Genomic DNA, 21,002 nt, shown 5'->3' on the forward strand with positions numbered 1-21,002 from the left:
TTCCCAACATAAATGAAAGTTTATTTCCACACATATGCATACATAAAACTGTTCTTGTAAACTTTATTTACCATAGTCCCAAACTGGAAAAATCCAAATGTCCATCAACCAGTACATGAATATGTATGTCCATACAATGAAATAATTCCTGTACTAAAAAGCATGAGGCACTGATACATGCAATGGGACTGGTGATGTTAAAAACACACTGAGCAGAATCCAGACACAAAAGAGCACATACACTATGATTCCACTTACATGAAACTCTTTTTTTAATTGGGTTTAAATTTTTTGAATAATTTTATTTATTGTAATTTTTCTCTTTCTTTTTCCATTACCATTTAGGCCCTTTAGAGTCCCCTAAACCCTGGAATCACCACAATGTTGTTAATTTTAAAAAAATTATAGTTTATATTCAATAATATTTTGTATTAGTTTTAGGCCCACAGCATAGTGGTTAGACAATTAGGTACTTTACCAAGTGTTTTCTTTGATGTTTCCAGTACCCACCTGGCACTACCCACAGTCATTACAATATTATTGACTATATTTCCCATGCTGTACTTTTCACCCTCATTTTGTAACTATCAATTTCTACTTCTCAGCACCTTCACCCTTTTCACCCATTGCTACAACCTGCCTCTGTCCTGGCAAACATCAGTCTGTTCTCCGTATCTATGAGTCTGTTTCTGTTTTGTTTGTATACTTTGTTCTCTAGATTCCACATATAAGTAAAATCATATGATATTTGTCTTACTCTGGCTGACTTACTTCACTTAGCTTAGTACCCTCTAGGTCCATCCAAGCTGTTGCAAATCCTTTTTATGGCCAAGTAATATTTCATTGTACATATGTACCACTGCTCTTTTATCCACTTGTTTATTAATGGGCACTTAAGTTGCTTCTATTTCTTGGCAATTGTATATAATGCTGCTATCAACATAAGGATGCATATATTCTTTTGAATTAGTGTTTTGGGTTTCTGTGGATACATACCCAGAAGTGGAGTCACTGGGTCATAAGGCAGTTCCATTTTTAACATTTTAGGACCCTCCATACTGTTTTCCACAGTGGTTGCACCAATCTGCTTTCCCATCAACAATGCATAAGTGTTCCCTTTTATCCACATCCTCACCAACATTTGTTGTTTGTTAATTTATTGATGATAGTCATTCTGACAAGTGTGAGATGATAATCTCATTGTGATTTTAATTTGCATTTCTCTAGCAATAAGTGATGTGCATCTTTTCATATGTCTATTGGACATCTGTATGTCCTCCTTGAAAAAGTGCCTATTCAGGTCCTTTGCCCATTTTGAATTAGATTGGGTTATTTATTTATTTATTTATTTATTTATTTTTTAATTTTTGGTGTTGAGTTATATGAGTCCTTTATAAATTTTGAATAATAACCCTTTATCCAATGTATCATTGGTGAACATCTTCCCCCATTCAGTAGGTTGTCTTTTTGTTTTGTTGACCATTTCCTTTGTTGCACAAAACCTTTTTAGTTTGATATAGTCCCATTCATTTATTTTTAATTTTTTTGTTTTCCTTGCCCAAGGAGATATATCAGAGAAAATATTGCTAAGACAGATGTCAGAGAGTTTACTGCCTATGTTTTTTTTGTAGAAATTTTATGGTTTCAAGTCTTACATTTAAGTCTTTAATCCATTTCTATTTCATTCTTGTATATGATGTAAGGAGGTGGTCTAGTTTCTTTTTTTTTGACAGGCATTTGTCTGATTTTCCCAACACTATTTACTGAATAGCCTGTCTTTACCAAATTTGTGTTCTTGCTTCCTTTGTCATATATTAATTGACCATATGGGTATGAGTTTACAGTCAAACCTCGGTTCTCAAACATCTTGGTTCTTGAACAATTTTGTTCTTGACCAAAAATGTCTTGATTGTCTGACAAAATTTCAGGTCTTGATTCTTGACTCAACAACACTTTCATGATGATACCTGTATGATCAGTCAGGGGTCTCTCAGGTGACGAACAAAGGAGATTCGGTTTTTGAACAAATCACTTCTCAAACAGTTTTCCAGAATGAATTAAGTTTGAGAACCAAGGTTCCACTGTATTTTTGGGCTCCCTATTCTGTTCCATTGATCTGTGTGTCTTTTTATGCTAGTACCATGCTGTTTTGATTACTATGGCCTTGTAGGATAGTCTGATATCAGATAGCATGATATACCAAGGACCTGTACACCGAGGGCCCAACGGCTGACTCCTGACAGTGTGAGCTCAGTAGGGTGGGGCTACATTGAGTTGGGAAGGTGGGGCTATTGCATTCCCCAAGGCTGATGCAGTATGGAGGGGAGTTCTTGACCCAAGAATGATGATGTGGGAGAGGGACACAGCACAGGGACCCTGTAAGTTGTTCTTTCAGCTTTCTCCGTGGAGCCATACAACCCATTACTGTAGTCCACTCCAAGCCACCTTCCCTCTGCCAGGGAGCCCAGAGTGAGTGGCTGCAAATGAGATTTTGTGCACTGGTCCTTTCAGAGGGTGCCTGGGTTTCTACCAGACTCTCATCTCTCCCTAGTTGACAGAATCCCTGCTAATTTTCACAGCCAGATGTTACATGGGCTCCTCTTCCCAGCTGTGGTGCTCTGGGCTGGGGAGCCCAGCCTGGAGTTGAGGCCCCATACTCTTTGGTGGGGACCTTTGCAGCTGAGCTTTTCCTTCAGGTTCTCAACTACTGCACATGGGTGGGAGGCCAGCCCTTTTCAGGGCTCTGCCATTCTTACCAGTCTCCATGTAGCTTCTTTTGGAAATCCTTGGTTATAAGACTTCTGTTCAGCTGGTCTTCAGTTAGTTTTCAGGTTGATTGTTCTGTATTTTAGTTATAATTCTAGTTTGGTCTTGGGAGAAGGTTAGTGTAAATTCTACCTACTCCACCATCTTGGATCTCCCCCAAATTCTAAAAAGATAAATTTAATCTATAGCAATAGAAATCAGATCAGATGTTGCCCGGAGCTAGAGATGGGACGAGGGAATGACTGGAAATGGGCAGAAGTGAATTTTGGGGTTGATGAAGATAGATTATTTCTTGGTTGTGGTGCTGGGTCCAAGGATATATACATTTGTTAGAACTCATCAAATTGTATACTTAAAGTAGGTGCATTCTATTATTTAAATATTTTATCTTAATAAGTTGATTTTTAAAAACTATATCTTTTAAACTAGAGAAAAAGGAGGCAAAATAAAGAAGTTAGGGGTGCATTTGATCTGGGTTATTGACTGGCCATGGATAGAGTTAATGAAAATCCAGGGATAAATTGCCAATAAGCTAAGAGGAAGTGGTGATGAGGTACCCTATTTGGCTATTGCCTACAGTCTTTGGAATTATATTTCTACCAAGCAAAGGCAAACCTTTGATGAACCCAATAACTATTGCCTAGAACAATTTCAGGGGAATAAAGAATGCATCCAGAGAGGTGGGGGTTGATTATTTTTCACCAAGTGCAATTGAAAACTCCAGTACTATACTGATCATCTGGAAGTAAATAAGAAACTATAGACCTGTCATGAAATGCTATAACAGGAGAACGATGACCAGTCCAGAACATTGTCCAACTGCAGCCTGAGTGCATTTCCCCAAAGGCAGTGTGTTTTATGGTCAGTGCTAATTTTGTAACTAGCAATCTGACAGTTGGAATGTGGATATCCAAGAACAGTTAGAGGAATTGAGAACACTTGACACTTTCAACTTGTCTGAAACATATCCTACTCTGTTATCCCAACTGCACCTCCCCAATAAATGTGTAATTTTTATTCTTAGGGGGGCACTGTGGGAGCTCTGGCTATAATGCAAAGGTGAGGGGGTTACAATGTGCAAATAAATTTTAGGGAAGAAAGGTGCCTGTTGCCACATCCCAAGAGTTTATTTTTCATAAAGTTCTGCAGCATTGGCCATTAAGGAAATGACAGTGTCCATCCAGTTGTTCCAGCACCATTTCTTAAAAAGACTTTTGTTCCTCAGTGAAGATTCTTAGTACCTCTGCTGAAAACTCATGAGATCGCTGAAAAGAATAGTTAGATTAATATCCAGAAAGGCAGGTTTCAGAACAAAAGAGAGTATAAGGGGTAAAGAGGAACATGACATAATCACAAAGGGTTCAATTGTTCAAGAAAACATAACAATTCTAAATATATCTGCTCCTACCACTAGAGCTTCCAAGTAAATGAGGCAAAACTGATTAAACTGAGGGAAAAATAGACAAGTATGCAATTATAGTTGGAGACTTCAATTATCCCCTTCTCAATAATTTACAGAACAAGTAGATGGAAAATCAGTTAGGAGAGGGAGGCTAAACAGCACTATCAAACAACTAGACCTAATGACATAATAGAACACTCCACATAACATTTTCAAGTGTACACGGAACATTCACCAAGATTGAGCACATTCTAAGCCATTAAATAAACCTCAAAAGTTTTAAAAGAGTACAAATCATAGAACTATATTCTCAGACCATAATGTAATTAAACTAAAAAACAGTAACAGAAAGATGTTGGGAAACTCCTCCAAATATTTTGAAATTAAACAAAATACTCTAAATCAGCCATGGTTCAATTAGGAAGTCTCAACAGAAATTAAAAATATATTTTGAATGGAATGAAAATGAAAACGTAACATATAAAAATTTGTAGAAAATTGCTAAAGCAGTAACTGAGGGAAATTTACAGCTAAATACTTATATATTTAAAAAGTCTTATATTAATAATTTCATCTTCCACTTTAAGAAACTAGAAAAAGAAGATAAAATTAAACCCAAAGTGTGTAAAAGGAATAAAATTACAGGTATTAAAGCAGGAATCAATACAATTGAAAACAGAGAAACAGCTAAGAAGAATTGATGAAACTAAAGGCCAATTATTTGAAAAAGTCAATAAAATCGATAATCCCATAGCCATATGAACCAAGAAAAAAATAGAAGACACAAATTACCAATATCGCAAATAACAGAGGGGACATCACAGGCATTGAAAGGATAATAAGGGATATTACAGACAGTTTCATGTCCATAAATTCTATAATTTGATGGAGGAAATAAATTTCTTGACAGGCATAAACTATCAAAACTCATTCAAGAAAAAATAATGTCAAACTCCTGTATCTGTTAAATAAATTTACTTTATAATTTAAAATTTCCCTTAGAAAGAGAATTTTAAGCCCTGGCTGGTATAGCTCAGTGGGTTGAGCACGGCCCTGCGAACCACATGATTGCAGTTCAATTCCCAGTCAGGGCACATGCCTGGGTTGCAGGCCAGTTCCTGGCAGGGGACTCATGAGAGGCAAACACACATTGATGTTTCTCTCCTTCTCTCCTTCCCTTCCTCTCTAAAGATAAATAAATAAAATTTAAAAGGATTTAAAAAAAAAAGAAAGAGAATTTTAGGCACAGGTGGCTTCACTGGAAAATTTTACCAAATATGTAATGAAGAAATAACACCATTCTACACAATGTTTCCCAGAATATAGAAGAAAAAGGAAAATTTTCTCGACTCATTTTATAAGACTAGCCAGCATTAATCTAATACCAAACTAGACTAAGAAATTACAAGAAAACTACAGATAAATATCTCTTATGAGTGTCAGTGCAGAAACCCTAAGCAAATGTTTATAATTAAATCTAACATTATTTGATTCAATAAAAATATAAAAGAAAAAATCTAGCACTATTTAAAGAAAATAATATACCATAAGCAAGTAGAGTTCATCAGGAATACAAAATTTGTCTAATGTTTAAAAATCTGTCATAAAACCCCACTGTATTAACAGACTAACAAAAAATGTATTTAAATATAAACTTAACAAAATTTGTCCAAGATATGTAGGCTAAAAACTACAAAACACCGGTGAATAAAATCTAAGAAATTCTAAATAAATGGAGAGATATACCATGCTGACGGAGTGGAAGACTCAATATTGTTAAAATGTCAATTGTTCCAAATTTGATTTGTAGACTCAACACAATCCCGATCAAACACCAGCAAGTTGGTTCTAAAATTTATATCAGGAACTGGAACACCAAAACAATTCTAAAAGAGGATAACAAAGTTGGAGGTACACACCACCCAATTTCAACACTATTGAGTTATAGTAATCAAGACGATGTGGTATCAGTGAAAGGGTAGACATACTGAGCCCAGAAATAGACACAAATATAGTCAACTTGTATTAGACAGAAATGCAAAAGCAATTTAATAGATTAAGAATAGGCTTTATAACAACTGGATGTGTATATGCAAAAATAAATGAATCTAAATCTAATATCCAAAAATTAACTCACAATTGTTCATAGGCTGAAGTGGAAGGTATAAAATTAGAAAACTTCTTGAGACTTCCTTTCTTCCATAGGGCAAAATCTGCATGATCTGTTGTCGTGAATATTTAAATATGATATCAAACAGTGCAATCCATAAAAGAAATTGATGAGTTGGGCTTTATCAAAATTAAAAAACTTTTGCCCTGCGAGAGACACTATTAAGAGAATGCAAAGACCAGCCACTTATTGGGAGAAATTATTTGCATACCATATATTTGATAGAATTGCACCTAGAATATATAAAGAACTCTTTAACATTCAACAGTGGGAAAACCAACAATCCAATTAAAAACCAGCAAAAAGGGCAGTTTGAATCGCGGTGCGATGGAGTAGGTGGTGGGATCTCGCTGGGTGTCTGGCTGTCCTTTCTCTGCCTTGCTTGTTCGAGCTTCAGCACAATTTGAAATGGCTGGCGGTAAGGCTGTGAAAGACTCTGGAAAGGCCAGGACAAAGGTGGTTTCTCGTTTGCATCTGAAATCCAGGACTTCCGGTCATGGACGTGAGGGTGCTACTGCTGCTGTGCACAGTGCAGCCGCTCTGGAGTACCTGACTGCAGACGAACTGGAATCGGCAGGAGATGCATCAAAAGACTTCAAGGTAAAGTGTATTACTCTTCGTCATTTGCACCTTGTTATTTGCAGAGATGAAGAATTGGACTCTCTCATCAAGGCTACAACGACTGGTAGTGGTGTCATTCCACACATCCGCAAATCTCTAGGAAGAAAGCACAACAGCAGACTGTGTAAAGGATGCCGGGATTTCTGGTTATCTCGGGACTAAATACTCTTAACAGCTGTCCAGTGTTGGTGATTCCAGTGCACTGTGAAAAACTCAATTTGCCTTTTTGTAATTCTGTTTGAGCAAGGTGGAAGTTTAATTAGTATTCCAACCAACCAAATTTCTGCACTCAGGTCTTAACTATATTTAAGTTAAGTGTTACTGTGGCTTCAAAAAAGCTATTGATTCTGCAGTAGTGGGTGTTGATTGCACTGTTTTTAAAAAACTGTTTGGATTTTAATTGTGATGCAGAAGTAATAGTAACAAACATTTGGTTTTGTACAGACATTATTTCCACTCAGGTGGATAAGTTCAATAAAGGTCATACTGAAAAACAAAAACAAAAACAAAAAATCAGCAAAAGATCTGAACAGGTCTCACCAAAGAAGGCAGAGATAGAAAATGAGCAAGTGAAAGATGCTCAATGTCACTAGTCATAGGGAAATTATATTACAATAAAACATATTGAGATACCACTAAACTTTCCAATATCCAAATCATAGGGGAGCCAGAAGGAGAAAAAAATAGCAAGAAATTGAAAACCTATTTGAAAATATAATGAAGGAGAACTTCCCTAATCTGGCAAAGGAAATAGACTTCTAGGAAGTCCAGGAAGCTCAGAGAGTGCCAAAGAAGTTGGACCCAAGGAAGCACACACCAAAACACATCATAATTACATCAGCCAAGATTAAAGATAAGGAAAGAATCTTAAAAGCAGCAAGAGAAAAGGAGAAGGGGTAAACATAGACATCTATTAGATGACTACAATTAAATGATAAACCAGACAATATTAATCACTGCCAAGGATGCCTAACAACAAGGGCTCTTGTTCATTGCTGGTGGGAATGCAAAATGGTATAGCATTTTGGTAAACAGTTTATCAGTTTCTTTTTTTTCTAGACCAAAGAGTTCATTTAGTTTTTTAAATATATTTTGTTGATTATGCTATTACAGTTGTCCCATTTTTTTCTCCCCTTTATCCCTCTCCACCCTGCACCCTCCCCACCAGCATTCCCCCACCTAGTTCATGTCCATGGGTTGTACATATAAGTTCTTTAGTGTTAGATCTAGGCAGGACTAGGAGGAATGAAAATCACCAGGTGAGAAAATGGCACCATGGGAAGCTGCCTGCAGATGCTACCTAGGGAGATTAGGGTCTGGGGTTGGCTTATCTGGCACAACAGGATGCAGCTTTCACCCAGCAACCAGCTCTAGCTTTAGCCAATGAGACTCTAATGAGACTCTAATACCCCAACCTCAGGTTTTTGCATTTATTTATTTTTTTTATAAAGATTTTTTATTTATTTATCTTTAGAGGGGAAGGGAAGGAGAGAGGGAGTGAAACATCAATGTATGGTTGCCTTTCGTGCATCCCCTGCTGGGAAGTGGCCTGCAGGGAACCAGCCTGCAACCCCGGCATGTGCCCTGACTGGGAATCGAACCGCGATTGTCTGGTTCGCAGGCCCGTGCTCAATCCACTGAGCTACACCAGCCAGGGCAGGTTTTTGCATTTAAAAACCCTGATCTAAGAACAACTGAGTGAGTCCCAATCCCTTGGTTGGCTCTACTTTCCTCTTAAGCTCCCTTGGTCAGCTCCACTTTCCCTCTTATTCCCTGCTAATAAACCCTGCTCTCCTAGCTCACTGCATCTGTCCAGTTTCTTGGGTGACTCTCACCTAACATTTGGCTTCTCCATTTCCCATATCATTCTTAACCTTCCCCTGTTTATTTTGTACCTAACCACTTATGCTTCTTATTTCCTGTACCTTTTCCTTCATTCTCCTCCCACCCCCTCAGGCTCCCCACTGATAACCCTTTGTGTGATCTCCATTTCTGTGATTCTGTTCCTTTTCCATTGTTTGCTTGGCTTATTTTAGTTTTGGGGGGTTCAGTTATTGATAGTTGTGAATTTGTTGTCATTTTATGGTTCATATTTTTTTATCCTGTTTTTCTTGGATAAGTCCTTTTAAAATTTCATAAAATAAGGGCTTGATGATGATGAACTCCTTTAACTTGACCTTATCTGGTAAGCACTTTATCTGCCCTTCCATTCTAAAAGATAGCTTTGCTGGATAGAGTAATCTAAGATGTAGGTCCTTGACTTTCATGACTTTGAATGCTTCTTTCCAGCCCCTTCTTGCTTGCAAGAAGAAAGAAATCAGCTGACAGTCTTATGGGAACTCCTTTGTAGGTAACTGTCTCCTTTTCTCTTGCTGCTTTTAAGATTCTCTCCTTATCTTTAATCTTGGGTAATGTAATTATGATGTGCTTTGGTGTGTGCTTCCTTGGGTCCAAATTCTTTGGGACTCTCTGAGCTTTCTGGGCTTCCTAGAAGTCTATTTCCTTTGCCAGACTGGGGAAGTTTTCCTTCATTATTTGTCCAAATAAGTTTTCAATTACTTGCTCTTCCTCTTCTCCTTCTGGCACCCCTATGATTTGGATGTTGAAATGTCTCAAGTTTTCCCGGAGTTTCCTAAGCCTTTCCTTCTTTTTCTTTTTTAAATTCTTGTTTCTTCATTCTATTATGGTTGAATGTTTATTTCTTCCTTCTGGTCCAAATTGTTGATTTGAGGCCTGGTTTCCTTCCCTTCACTGTTAGTTCCTGTATATTTTCCTTTATTTCACTTTTCATAGCCTTTACTTCTTCCTCTATTTTACAATCATACTCAACCATTTCTGTGAGCATCCTTTTTTAAAAATTTTTTTTATTGATTATGCTGTCACAGTTGTTCTATTCCCCCCCTTCATTCCCCTCCACCCTACCCCCCCGTCCCCACCATTACCCCCCTTTAGTTTATGTCCATGTGTCTCAAGTTCTTTAGATTCTATATTTCCCATGCTATTCTTGCCCCCCATTTATTTTCTATCTACTGTCTATGCTACTTATTTTCTGTACCTTCTCCCCCCTTCTCCTCCTCCCACTCCCCTGTTGCTAACTCTCCTTGAGATCTTCATTTCTATGTTTCCACTCCTGATCTAGCTGTCCTTTTAGTTTGCTTTTGTTTTAGGTGTGGTTGTTAATAACTGTGAGTTTGTTGTCCTTTCACTGTTCATGTTTCTTTAACTTCTTTTTCTTCAATAAGTCCCTTTAACATTTTATATAATAAGGGCTTGGTGATGATGAACTCCTTAAATTTGGTCTTATCTGAGAAGCACTTTATCTGTCCTTCCATTCTAAATGAAAGTTTTGCTGGATAGAGCAATCTTGGTTGTAGGTCTTTGGATTTCATGACTTGGAATACCTCTTTCCAGCCCCTTCTTGCCTGTAAGGTCTCTTTTGAGAAATCTGCTGACAGTCTGATGGGGACTCCTTTGTAGGTGACTGTCCCCTTAGCTCTTGCTGCTTCTAGGATTCTCTCCTTCATTTTAATTTTGGCTAATATAATGATGATGTGCCTTGGTGTGTTCCTTCTTGGGTCCAACTTCTTTGGTACTCTCTGAGCTTCCTGGATTTCCTGGAAGTCTATTTCCCTTTGCCAGATTGGGGAAATTCTCCTTTATTATTTGTTCAAATAAGTTTTCCACTGGTGGCTGTTCCTTTCCCCCTTCTGGTACCCCTATAATTCGGATGTTGGAGCGTTTAAAGATGTCCTGGAGGTTCCTAAGACTCTCCTCATTTTTTTGAATTCTTGCTTCTTCACTCTTTTCTGTTTGGCCATTATTTGCTTTCTTCTGGTCTACTCCATTGATCTGAGTCCCAGTTTCCTTTTCATTGCTATTGGTTTCCTGTGCAATTCCATTCATTTCAGTTAATTTTGCCTTCATATATGTATCTAATTTGTGGCTATAATCAAGCAGTTCTGTGAGGATCCTGATCACCAGTGTTTTAAACTGTGCATCTGAGAGTTTTGCTATTTCTTCATCACTTAGATTTATATAGGCTCTAGGGCTTTGAGATCTTCTTGAGCCATTTTTTGGTCTTTTCGCGCCCTTTAAGTGTGAGGAACAGAGCCTTGGACTCCCAGGTCGCTGGGTTGTGACGCTGTATGTGGGGGCGTGGTCAGAGCGGGGAAATGGCGGCCCCCTCTGCTGTTTCTTCCAGCTGTGTGAGGAGCAGAGGCTTAGGTGGTTCACCTGGGCGGGGCCACTTAGGTCGCTGGGTTATGACACTGTATGTGGAGGTGGGGTCAGAGCAGGGAAATGGCGGTGCCCTCCCTGCCGCTTGCCGCAGGACGGCTGGGTCCCGGTCCAATTGCCCACTCCCTCACTTGTCTATCCGCGCACCAATGCACGACCACAGTCAACCTGCAGCCCTGCCCTTGCTGTTTCCCCGCGGTTGCTCGCTTGGTCGCTCACTAGGTCCAACCCTGCGCCGGATTCCACGCGCCTGAGTCCATCTGACAGAGTTTTCCTGTGCAACCCTGCTCCACCAGCTGCTGGTTTCGCTCCTTACAGGTCAGGCTGAAGAATTTGTTGTTAACAGACTTCCGAAAAGTTTAATTTTCTCTGTTCTGGCTGTGTTTTCTGTTGCTAATATTTAGTTGTCTCTAAACTTGGTTGTGTGAGAAGGCACGGCTTATCTACCTATGCCTCCATCTTGGCGGAAGTCCCTCTGTGAGCATCCTGATCAACAGTGTTTTGAATTCTGCAACTGATAGGTTGGCTATCTCTTTATTGCTTAGTTCCATTTTTTTGAGCTTTGATCTGTTCTTTCATTTGGGCTGTATTTTTTTTTTTGTCTTGTCATCCCTGTTTTGTAGTGAGGGGTGGAGCCTTAGGTATTGGCCAGAGTGGGGCAACCCACATAGCTTCGTTGTGGCACTGTATGTGGAGGAGGGAATGAAAGGGAACAATGCTGCTTGCTGGGCTCTCTGTTTGCTTTTAGTTACTTCCTCTGCTACCCACAAGAAAACTGGGCCCTTCTGGTGCTGATTTCCAGGTGAGTGGGTTTGTGTACATTCTAGGACTCTGTGGGTCTCTCCAGTGAACTCTGCCAGGAGGCTGGGAGTTTCTCTTGCTCCCACCTCAACCCCCCACAGGTGTTTTCAGTCAGAGGCTTTGAGGCTTTATTTCCCCACACTGGAACCCTAGCTTGTGCAGTCTGTCTTGCTCCCCAGTTGTTCTTCCTGGTTTATCTGAATGCAAATGTGGGACCGCCCACTTTGCCAGCTGCCACCTCACTTGGTTCTCCAGCTACCACCTGGCTGCTCATCTTCACCCCTCCTACCAGTCTGGATGAATGTTTCTTGTTTAACTCCTTGGTTGTCACACTTCCATACAGTTCAATTTTCTGGCAGTTCTGGTTAATTTTTGTTATCCTTCTTTTGATTGTGTGAGGAAGCAAAGTGTATGTCCAGTTTGCCAGTTTCTTATTAAGCTAAACATACACTAACCATATACTGAGCAGTAGGTTAATAAGTTGTATTGAAGTCATTTACCCACTGATACAACATGGCAGGAGGGCACGTTATCTCAGTCAAACCCAAACCCACAACCTCAGTCCATTCATGATGAAATGTGAGACATTTCATTGAGGAATATTCTACAAAATGCCTAACAATGACTTTTTAAAAAATTAGCAAATTTCATTTCATTTAAAATTTTATTTTTGTTGAATTTATTTAAAAATTAACAAATTTTAAATCTTAAGCAGTTGTAGACTCACAGCAAAATTGAGCAGGAATTTCCATACATTCCCTATCCCACAAACAATGCACAATTTTCCCCACTACCAACATCGGCATCACAGGGGTACATTTGTTACAATCTACAACCTACGTTACACATCATTATTACCCCAAGACCATAGTACGCATGAAGGTTCATTCTTGGTGTTGTACATTCTATGGGTTTAGACAAATGTTTAATGATGTGTATCCATTATAATAGGATCATACAGGGTAGGTTCATTGTTCTAAAATTCGCTGTGCTCTGCTTGTTTGTTTATCCCTTCCCACTAACCCCTGGCAACAGCTGATCTTTTGTTTTTAAGTGCTTCCTTAAAGATATTTCTTTAAATTATAGTTGGCATACAATATTTTATTAGTTTCAATTGTACAGCATAGTGATTCAACATTTGTATACCTTACAATGTGATCATCACAATTAGTCGAGTAAGTGTCTGTCACCAAACCACTGATCTTCTTGCTGTCTGCACAGTTTGGTCTTTTCTAGAATACCATATAGTTGGAATTGTGTAGCATGTAGCCTTTTCTGCTTGGCTTCTTTTACTTAGTAATATGCATTTAAGTTTACCATTCCTCTTCAAAAGTGTCAAAATCATGAAGATAAGGAAAGACTAGGAAACTGTCCACTAAAGAAACATGACAATTAAACTCACATGGTTTCCTGGTTTGGTGGTTAAATGGAGTGGAATGGAATGAGGACATTAATGGAAAAACTGGAGAAATTTCAATCAAGTCAGAAACTTAGTTAATAGCATTTACCAATGTTATTTTCTTTTTTTATTGTTACTCTAGTGCAGTTGTCCTAATTTTTTTCTTTGCCAGCTAATATTATTTTCTTAGTTTTGAAAATATACCTTGGTTAGGTAAGATGTTAACATTAGCGGAGGCTGGAGGAAGGGTAAACAAACTTTCTGTACATCTTTACAACTCTGTAAATATAATATCACTCAAATGGCCCTGGTTATAGAAATATATAATTTAAATCTAACCTATTTTAAAGGAATAAAATTATAACATTTTAAAATTTTTATATTTTTTGAACTTTTCCAAACTTTTATTTGTGCACATTCAATTGAAAAAGATAACTTTCACAGGTTCTTTTGTGCCCATATTCAGCATACAAAAGTGTAAAAGACAGTTCACAAGTAAAACACACTAGATCAAAATGGAAAAAAATAAGAACAGAATACATCAAGGTCGTGTACACTGGGACAGGACCACCAATGGGGACGTGAGGATCACTGTGAATGTCCTTCTATAAAAGCAGCAACTTCCTTTTTTGTAACTTCCTTTTTCCATTACAGCAAAGTCTGAAATAAAATCCAAAGGGACTGGAGCTCACACTGTAGTGAGAATGGCTAAAATAGTCTATTTCCTCAATTACCATTGGTCCAGTTTTCCTTTTGTTTTGAGTCCAATGTGCAGCAGGTTTTAAAAGGTGCTCAGTTGGGGATTCTAATCAATAAGGGATGAATCATAAAACTTCTTTCCTGCTTTCAAATACAAATGGGTAAATCTGTTCCACAATGGTACCAACAGCCTTTGCTTTGGGTCCTGTTACTCTGATACTTCCCAGTGAAAAAATCTGTAATGTAGCTTATAGAGATTTTACCTCATCGTACAGAGAGGATGAAATTCAGCTTTGTAACTGGCATGCAGTCCATTATTCTTTGTGAATTCTGGCAAACGGTTTTCATATGGCATATTACATGCTGCTAAAACGTTGATAAGTTTCAAATCTGTGAAAATTACCTGAAAACCTAGTGTCTGCGGACTACAGGCTAAACGTCGGGCAAATTTAGCTGCTTCTCTGCTTGTTGTTCCAGTGTAAATAATTTTTCCTGAGGACCAAATTGTAGCTGTAATTCTAAGTTTTCTAAGCTTCATTAGTACTTTTCTGGCATGACACTTATAAATTACATTTGCTTCCTCCAAAGCAATCTTCCTTAAGTTCAAATGGCCTCTTGTTATAAAAACACAGACTACATTTGTAATTAGAATGTCCAATGCAAAATCACTGTCTATATCCATTGGGGTAGTTAAAAAACTTAGCTTCCCACCACGAAGATCATATTTGTGGGAAGAAAGGGCGGCGGCAGGGGACACATCAGTATACTGGGTGGCCTCCGAGTGAAGGATGACAAGGATGATGCTGAGGTGGAGCGCTCATCAGTCTCCAACGCCAGTTGCTAGGAGCCCCGAGGCTAGGCTCCATCTTTCCCGCTTTGTTGTTCTGGGTGCATAGAACATATTCTTGAAAAGACTACACAATGAGGTTTAAAGATGTTATGATTTTTCTTGTTTTTATATCCCTCCTAAGATGTATAGTTCAAGCACTGTTGTTATAGTCATTTGTAATTTTCTGCATGGTCATGCCATTATTTTGATAGCCAGGGTCTAGTGTTTCTGTTTGTTTTAAATACTGGGATTTTTTCCATTTGTTTTCTTTTAATTATCTACAAACTGTATAGTCTAAAGTTAGACTGTACATTTAAGTTCATCTTGCTTCCATTCCTGCTGCCTCCACTCTGTTCTCTCCTCCTTATAGGTAAAGATATCATTAGTTTAATTCTTGTTTTTTTCTAAAATTTCTGAAAAATTTATTACTTTCTTATAAAAACAGTGTTTTGCAGCTTGCTTTTTTTCACTTAACCACATATCCTAGGAATGACACCATATCATTGTATAAAGAGCTTCTTCATTTCTCTTTATAGCTGCACTTTTATAGTTTGTTCAGTCAGGTCCCTAGGGATAAATGACTAGCCTAATGAGTTATTGCCGGTATCTTTGCAATAGATTCCTAGATGAGATTTCTTAAAAGGAAAATGCCCACATTTTTTTCGGTAGGCATTAGAGTTCTGTACCAATTTGCATTCTCTCAAGCAAGTTATGAGAGTTCTGGTTTTCCATATGTAGATTGTCCAAATATTGGATTTTTACTAATCTGATTAGATGAAAAATGGCATTTCAGTGTAGTTTTAATTTTTACTCTTTTTATTCAGTGGACTGAATATCTTCGTTGTTAAGAGACCATTGCATTTTTTGGTAATCTGCCTTTTCATGCATTTGTTCATTTTTATTTTGGAATAGTAGACTTTTTCTCCTAAAGTTTTAGGAATTCTTTATATATTATGATTAGTTGTCATTTCTCTGTGATATATTTTATATGTATATTTTTTGCTCTGCTTACAAAGGATTTTTTTCCCACTCAGACTTTTTTTTTTAAATTTTAGAAAGGGCTTCTTGTATTACTAAGTATGAAGTAGTGAAATTTTAATATGACAGTTTAATATTTCCTATAAAGCTTAACACATTCCATTATACCAGGGGAAAAACCCTGGACTGAAACGTGAGAGCCACTATTGAATGTGTCTGATTAACTAATTTTTCTTTTATCATACTATATTCATTAATTTATTCATCAACAATATTTATGGTATCCCTAAAGCAGGATTAGCTGCATTTTAAAGCTAATGGTTCCTATCTCAGACTTGGTCTTAAGACATGACATTTTGGTGATGGCTGCTTTGACATCCTTGTTTCTCAGGGTATAAATGAGAGGGTTGAGGATTGGTGTGAGAATAGCATATGCTACATTGCCCATGATGTGGAAGTCAGGGGGCAGGTCAGCCCTGTAAGACACATAGGCTATGGCAATGGAGGAGTAGTAGGTGCCAACCACCAGGAGGTGGGAGCTGCAGGTGGAGAAGGCTTTTGAGCGTCCTTCCTGGGACCTGATGCGAAGCACTGAGGCCAGGATGTGGGCATAGGAGAGAAGCACCAGGAGAAGGGGCAGAAAGGATACCACCATGGCAATGCAGAAGCCCATGAGGGTCTGGGGGGTCTTGTCAGAGCAAGAGGCCTGAACAAGAGCCAGGTGATCACAGAAGCAATGGTGGATATGAGCACTGTTGTTATAAGCCATCTGGGAGATTTTCACAACTGCTCCGATTGGCAGGAGGAGGGCAGCAAGCCAGGCACTTGCTGCCAGGGTCACATTGGTCTGTGGGGTCATGTGGACAGGGTAGTGCAGTGGGTGGCAGATGGCCACATAGCGGTCATAGGCCATGACCACCAGGATGAAGGCTTCAGAGCATGTGAAGCTTTGGAAGAGGTACATCTGCAGTAAGCAGGCAGGGAAGCTGAGGAAGTGGTCCCCAAGCAGGAATAGGGACAGCATCTTGGGGACAGTGGTTGTGGTAAATAGGATGTCCAGAGCAGAGAGGTTGGTTAGGAAGAAGTACATGGGCTTGTGGAGGCTGGGCTCTGCCACCACAGCCACCAGGATCAGGGTGTTACCCATCAGGATGAGTAGATAGAACAGGAGGAAAATAAAAAACACAGGAAGAAAGAAGGATTCTGGCAAAGAGGGTATGCCCACCAGGTAGAAGACTGGTGAACCATCCACTGATCCATTACAGGTTGTGGCCTCCATAGCAGGACAGAGCTGGATTTCTGGGAAATTGACAGCTGGAATATTTGGATACTGGGAATATCTGAAAACCATAGAAAGAAAGGATTTTAGAGTGAGATTCTATAATGTCCACTTGATAGTTCATAGAAGCACAATTATTTACAACCAACTCTGGAAGATTGATGGTGGGCTGTGGTATTGAGTTCTACCAAGTGAATCCCAAATTCCTACCTTTCTTCTTTGATCAAATGTTAATTATTAAGTAATAATCTACCAACTGGAAGTCATTGTGCTGCATTCAGGTGACACAGTGGAGAAAGTGAAAAAGGCAGGCAACTTCTCAGAGTTTACATTTTACTGGGAAAAATCAAATCTAAACAGTTAATTATTGAATTATGATGGTGAAATGTGCTTTGGAAAGATTTCTTCTGATCTTAACCCTAGCTGGTACTGCTGCTCAGCAGACATTCCTGATGAACCAAGAGTCTGCAGACTTCCCCAGCTGAGAAGGTGCTATAGTTACCTGGAATCTTAAGTCTTGTGAGCCATCGACCAGAGAGGAACGGACTTCTTGTGACAAATGCCAAAGGTAAAATCCACCCTGCTGCCCACCAGAGGTTGTACTCTTCTTGTCAAGGAAGGGGATATGTGTGCTTCTGTTCACCCAAAGAGCTGGAGGTCTTCAACTGTGGGAGAGTAATGACCACTCTGATAACTGGGGATGTCCTTCTGAATAAGCAATCCAGGACGAAGTCCATGGTCATGATCCAGGAGCAAGTCCACAGTCACATTTATATCATTGCCTCTTCAAACCTGATGATTTTAAGAGCAGTTCCTCCCTGATTTTTCTAGAACTGTCCTGTTTGTCTTACTTCTGATAAGACAGTTCTCATGCCTTTGAAACATTAAAATACCAAACTTGTAAATATTCAGTTAGCTTTTTCCTTTAGACAAAAAGGGCAAGGACTTGCCTAAGATTACACAGCCAGTCAGCCGCAGAGGCTGGACTGGGACCCAGGCCAATGACTTCCAGACCAGGGCTCTTTCTCTTTCCAAGCTGATATGGTTGGCAACAACCAGAAATTTAAATTTATTCTTTAGTCTCTTAAGTGTGGTGAGTGGCGTGATTCCTGTTGGGGAGTGAAGACTGGTAAATGTCTTTCTAAAAAGACACATGGTGGGAATGCAGATGGTGCAGCCACTGTGGAAAACAGTACGGAGCTTCCTCAAAAAATTGAAAAAGGAACTTCCTTATGACCCAGTCATTCCACTTTTGGGACTACATCTGAAGAAACCCAAAACATTAATCTGAAAGAATATATATACCCCTAATTCATTGCAGTGTTATTTACAATAGCCAAATGCACATCAGTAGGTGAGTAGGCAAAAAAAGCTCTGTACATTCACACAATGGAATACTACTCAGCAATAAGAAAAAAGAAGGAACTCTTACCTTTTGTAACCTGGATGGACCTGGAGAGTTTTATGGCAAGAGAAATAAGCCAGTCAGAAAAAGGCAAATACCACATGATTTTACTTATATCTGGAATCTAATGAACAAAATAAACTAACCAACAAAATAAAAACAGAGTATAGGACTTCTGGCCAAGATGGAGGTGTAGGTAGATACACTGCGTCTTCTTACACAACCAAAAGAAAGACAACAACAAATTTAAAAACAAAAAAACCCCAGAACTTACAGAAAATTGAATTCTATGGAAGTCCAACAACCCAGGAGTTAAAGAAGAAACATTCATCCAGACCAGTAGGAGGGGCAGATATGGGCAGCTGGGCAGAAAGGACTTGAGGCAAGGCAGCAGCTGGTGGACTCGGTGAGGCAGCAGGTTGCAGTCCCACATTTGAATGAAGATAGACCAGGAGGAACAACTGGGGAGCAAGACAGACCATGCAACCCAGGGTTCCAGCATGGGGAAATAAAGCCTCAAATCCTCTGACTGAAAACACCTGTGGGGGTTGAGGAAGCAGTAGGAGAAACTCCCAGCCTCACAGGAGAGTTCATTGGAGAGACCCACAGGATCCTAAAATGTACAAAAACCCACCAACTTGGGAATCAGCACAGAAGGGCCCAATTTGCTTGCAGGTAGCGAGGGAAGTGACTGAAAACCAGCAGAGAGCAAGCAGCATTATTTTCTCTCAAACCCCTCCCCCACAAACAGCGTCACAATGTGACATGAGTTGCCTTGCCCTGGTGAACATCTAAGGCTCTGCTCCTTACTACATAACATGTGTGGCCAGAAAAAAAAAATGGCCCAAATGAAAGAACAAATCAAAACTCCAGAAAAAATACAACTAAGCCACAAAGATATAGTCAACCTATTAGATGCACAGTTCAAAACACTGGTAATCAGGATGCTCACAGAATTGGTTGAATATGGTCACAAATTAGATGAAAAAAATGAAGGTTATGCTAAGTGAAATAAAGGAAAATGTACAGGGAACCAACAGTGACAGGAAGGAAACCGGGACTCAAATCAATGGTGTAGACCTGAAGAAAGAAAGAAACATTCAACCAGAACAGAATGAAGGAATAAGAATTCAAAAATATGAGGATAGGCTTAGGAACCTCCAGGAAATGTTTAAATGTCCTGGCCTCAGAATCAGGAGTGCCAGAAGGAGAAGAGGAAGAGCAAGAAATTGGAAACTTATTTAAAAAAATAATGAAGGAGAACTTCCCCAATCTGGCAAAGAAAATAAACTTCCAGGAAGTCCAGAAAGCTCAGAGAGTCTCAAAGAAGTTGGACCCAAAGAGGAACATACCAAGGTACATCATAATTACATTACCCAAGATTAAAATAAGGAGAGAATCTTAAAAGCAGCAAGAGAAAAGGAGACGTTACTTACAAAGGAGTTCCCATAAGACTGTTGCTGATTTCTCAAAAGAAACCTTGTAGGCAAGAAGAGGCTGGAAAAAGAAGTATTCAAAATCATGAAAGGCAAGGACCTACATCCAAGATTGCTCTATCCAGCAAAGCTATCATTTAGAATAGAAAGGCAGATAAAGTGCTTACCAAATAAGGTCAAGTTAAAGAAGTTCATCATCATCAAGCCCTTATTATATGAAATATTAAAGGGACTTATCTAAGAAAAAGAAGATAAAAAATGTGAACAGTAAAATAACAACAAACTCACAGTTATTAACAACTACACCTAAAACAGAAACAAAAACAAACTAAGGAAACAACTAGAACAGGAACAGAATCACAGAAATGGGTATCACATGGAGGGTTATCAGCATGGGAGGGGGAGGGGGAGAGAGGGGGGAAATGTACAGAGAATAAGTAGCATAAATGTTAGGGAGAAGATAGACAGGGGGAGGTTAAGAATAGTATAGGAAATGTAGAAGCCAAAGAATTTATGTATATGACCCATGGACATGAATTAAAGCTGGGGAACGCAGGTGGAAGGGGGTGTGCAAGGTGGAGGGGAATGAAGGGGGGAATGGGACAACTGTAATAGCATAATCATACAACATATTAAAAAAAGAAAGTGCTGGGGGGGAAGAAAAGAGCCATAGATACCACAGACTGACAGCTGTCAGAAGTGGGCTGGGTGAAAAAGTGAAGGGATTAAGCCAAAAAACCCCACTCATAGATGCAGATAACAGTATGATGATTACCAGAGGGAAAGGTGGGTAGGGGGAGGTAGAAGAAGGTGAAGGGGCGGGGGTAAATGGGGGCAGAAGGAGACTTGACTTTGGGTGGTAAATACACATGCAATATACAGATTATGTATATAGAATTGCATACATAAAAAGTTTGTATAAGTTTACATATATAAGTTTGAAATTTATATAGCCCAAATAGCCAATATCACCCCAATAAA

At 39.0% G+C, this 21,002-nt stretch overlaps 1 protein-coding gene and 2 pseudogenes across 1 annotated transcript; 1 reads left to right on the forward strand and 2 right to left on the reverse strand.

The window, feature by feature from the left end:
- The first annotated feature begins 6,746 nt into the window (after nt 1–6,746).
- Nucleotides 6,747–7,087, forward strand: LOC119051749 (histone H2A.Z-like; annotated as a pseudogene).
- A 7,132-nt stretch (nt 7,088–14,219) lies between these two features.
- LOC119051716 (TATA box-binding protein-like 1) lies at nt 14,220–14,776 on the reverse strand (annotated as a pseudogene).
- A 1,411-nt stretch (nt 14,777–16,187) lies between these two features.
- LOC119051748 (olfactory receptor 2AT4) lies at nt 16,188–17,252 on the reverse strand. Its single transcript, XM_037148702.2, has one exon. The coding sequence runs from the start codon at nt 17,250–17,252 to the stop codon at nt 16,188–16,190; it is 1,065 nt and encodes a 354-aa protein (XP_037004597.2).
- Nucleotides 17,253–21,002: the final 3,750 nt, after the last annotated feature.

The sequence above is a fragment of the Artibeus jamaicensis genome, unplaced genomic scaffold (assembly GCF_021234435.1).
Source record: "Artibeus jamaicensis isolate MK-2021 breed Jamaican fruit bat unplaced genomic scaffold, CSHL_Jam_final contig_64, whole genome shotgun sequence".
Taxonomy (NCBI): Eukaryota; Metazoa; Chordata; class Mammalia; order Chiroptera; family Phyllostomidae; genus Artibeus; species Artibeus jamaicensis.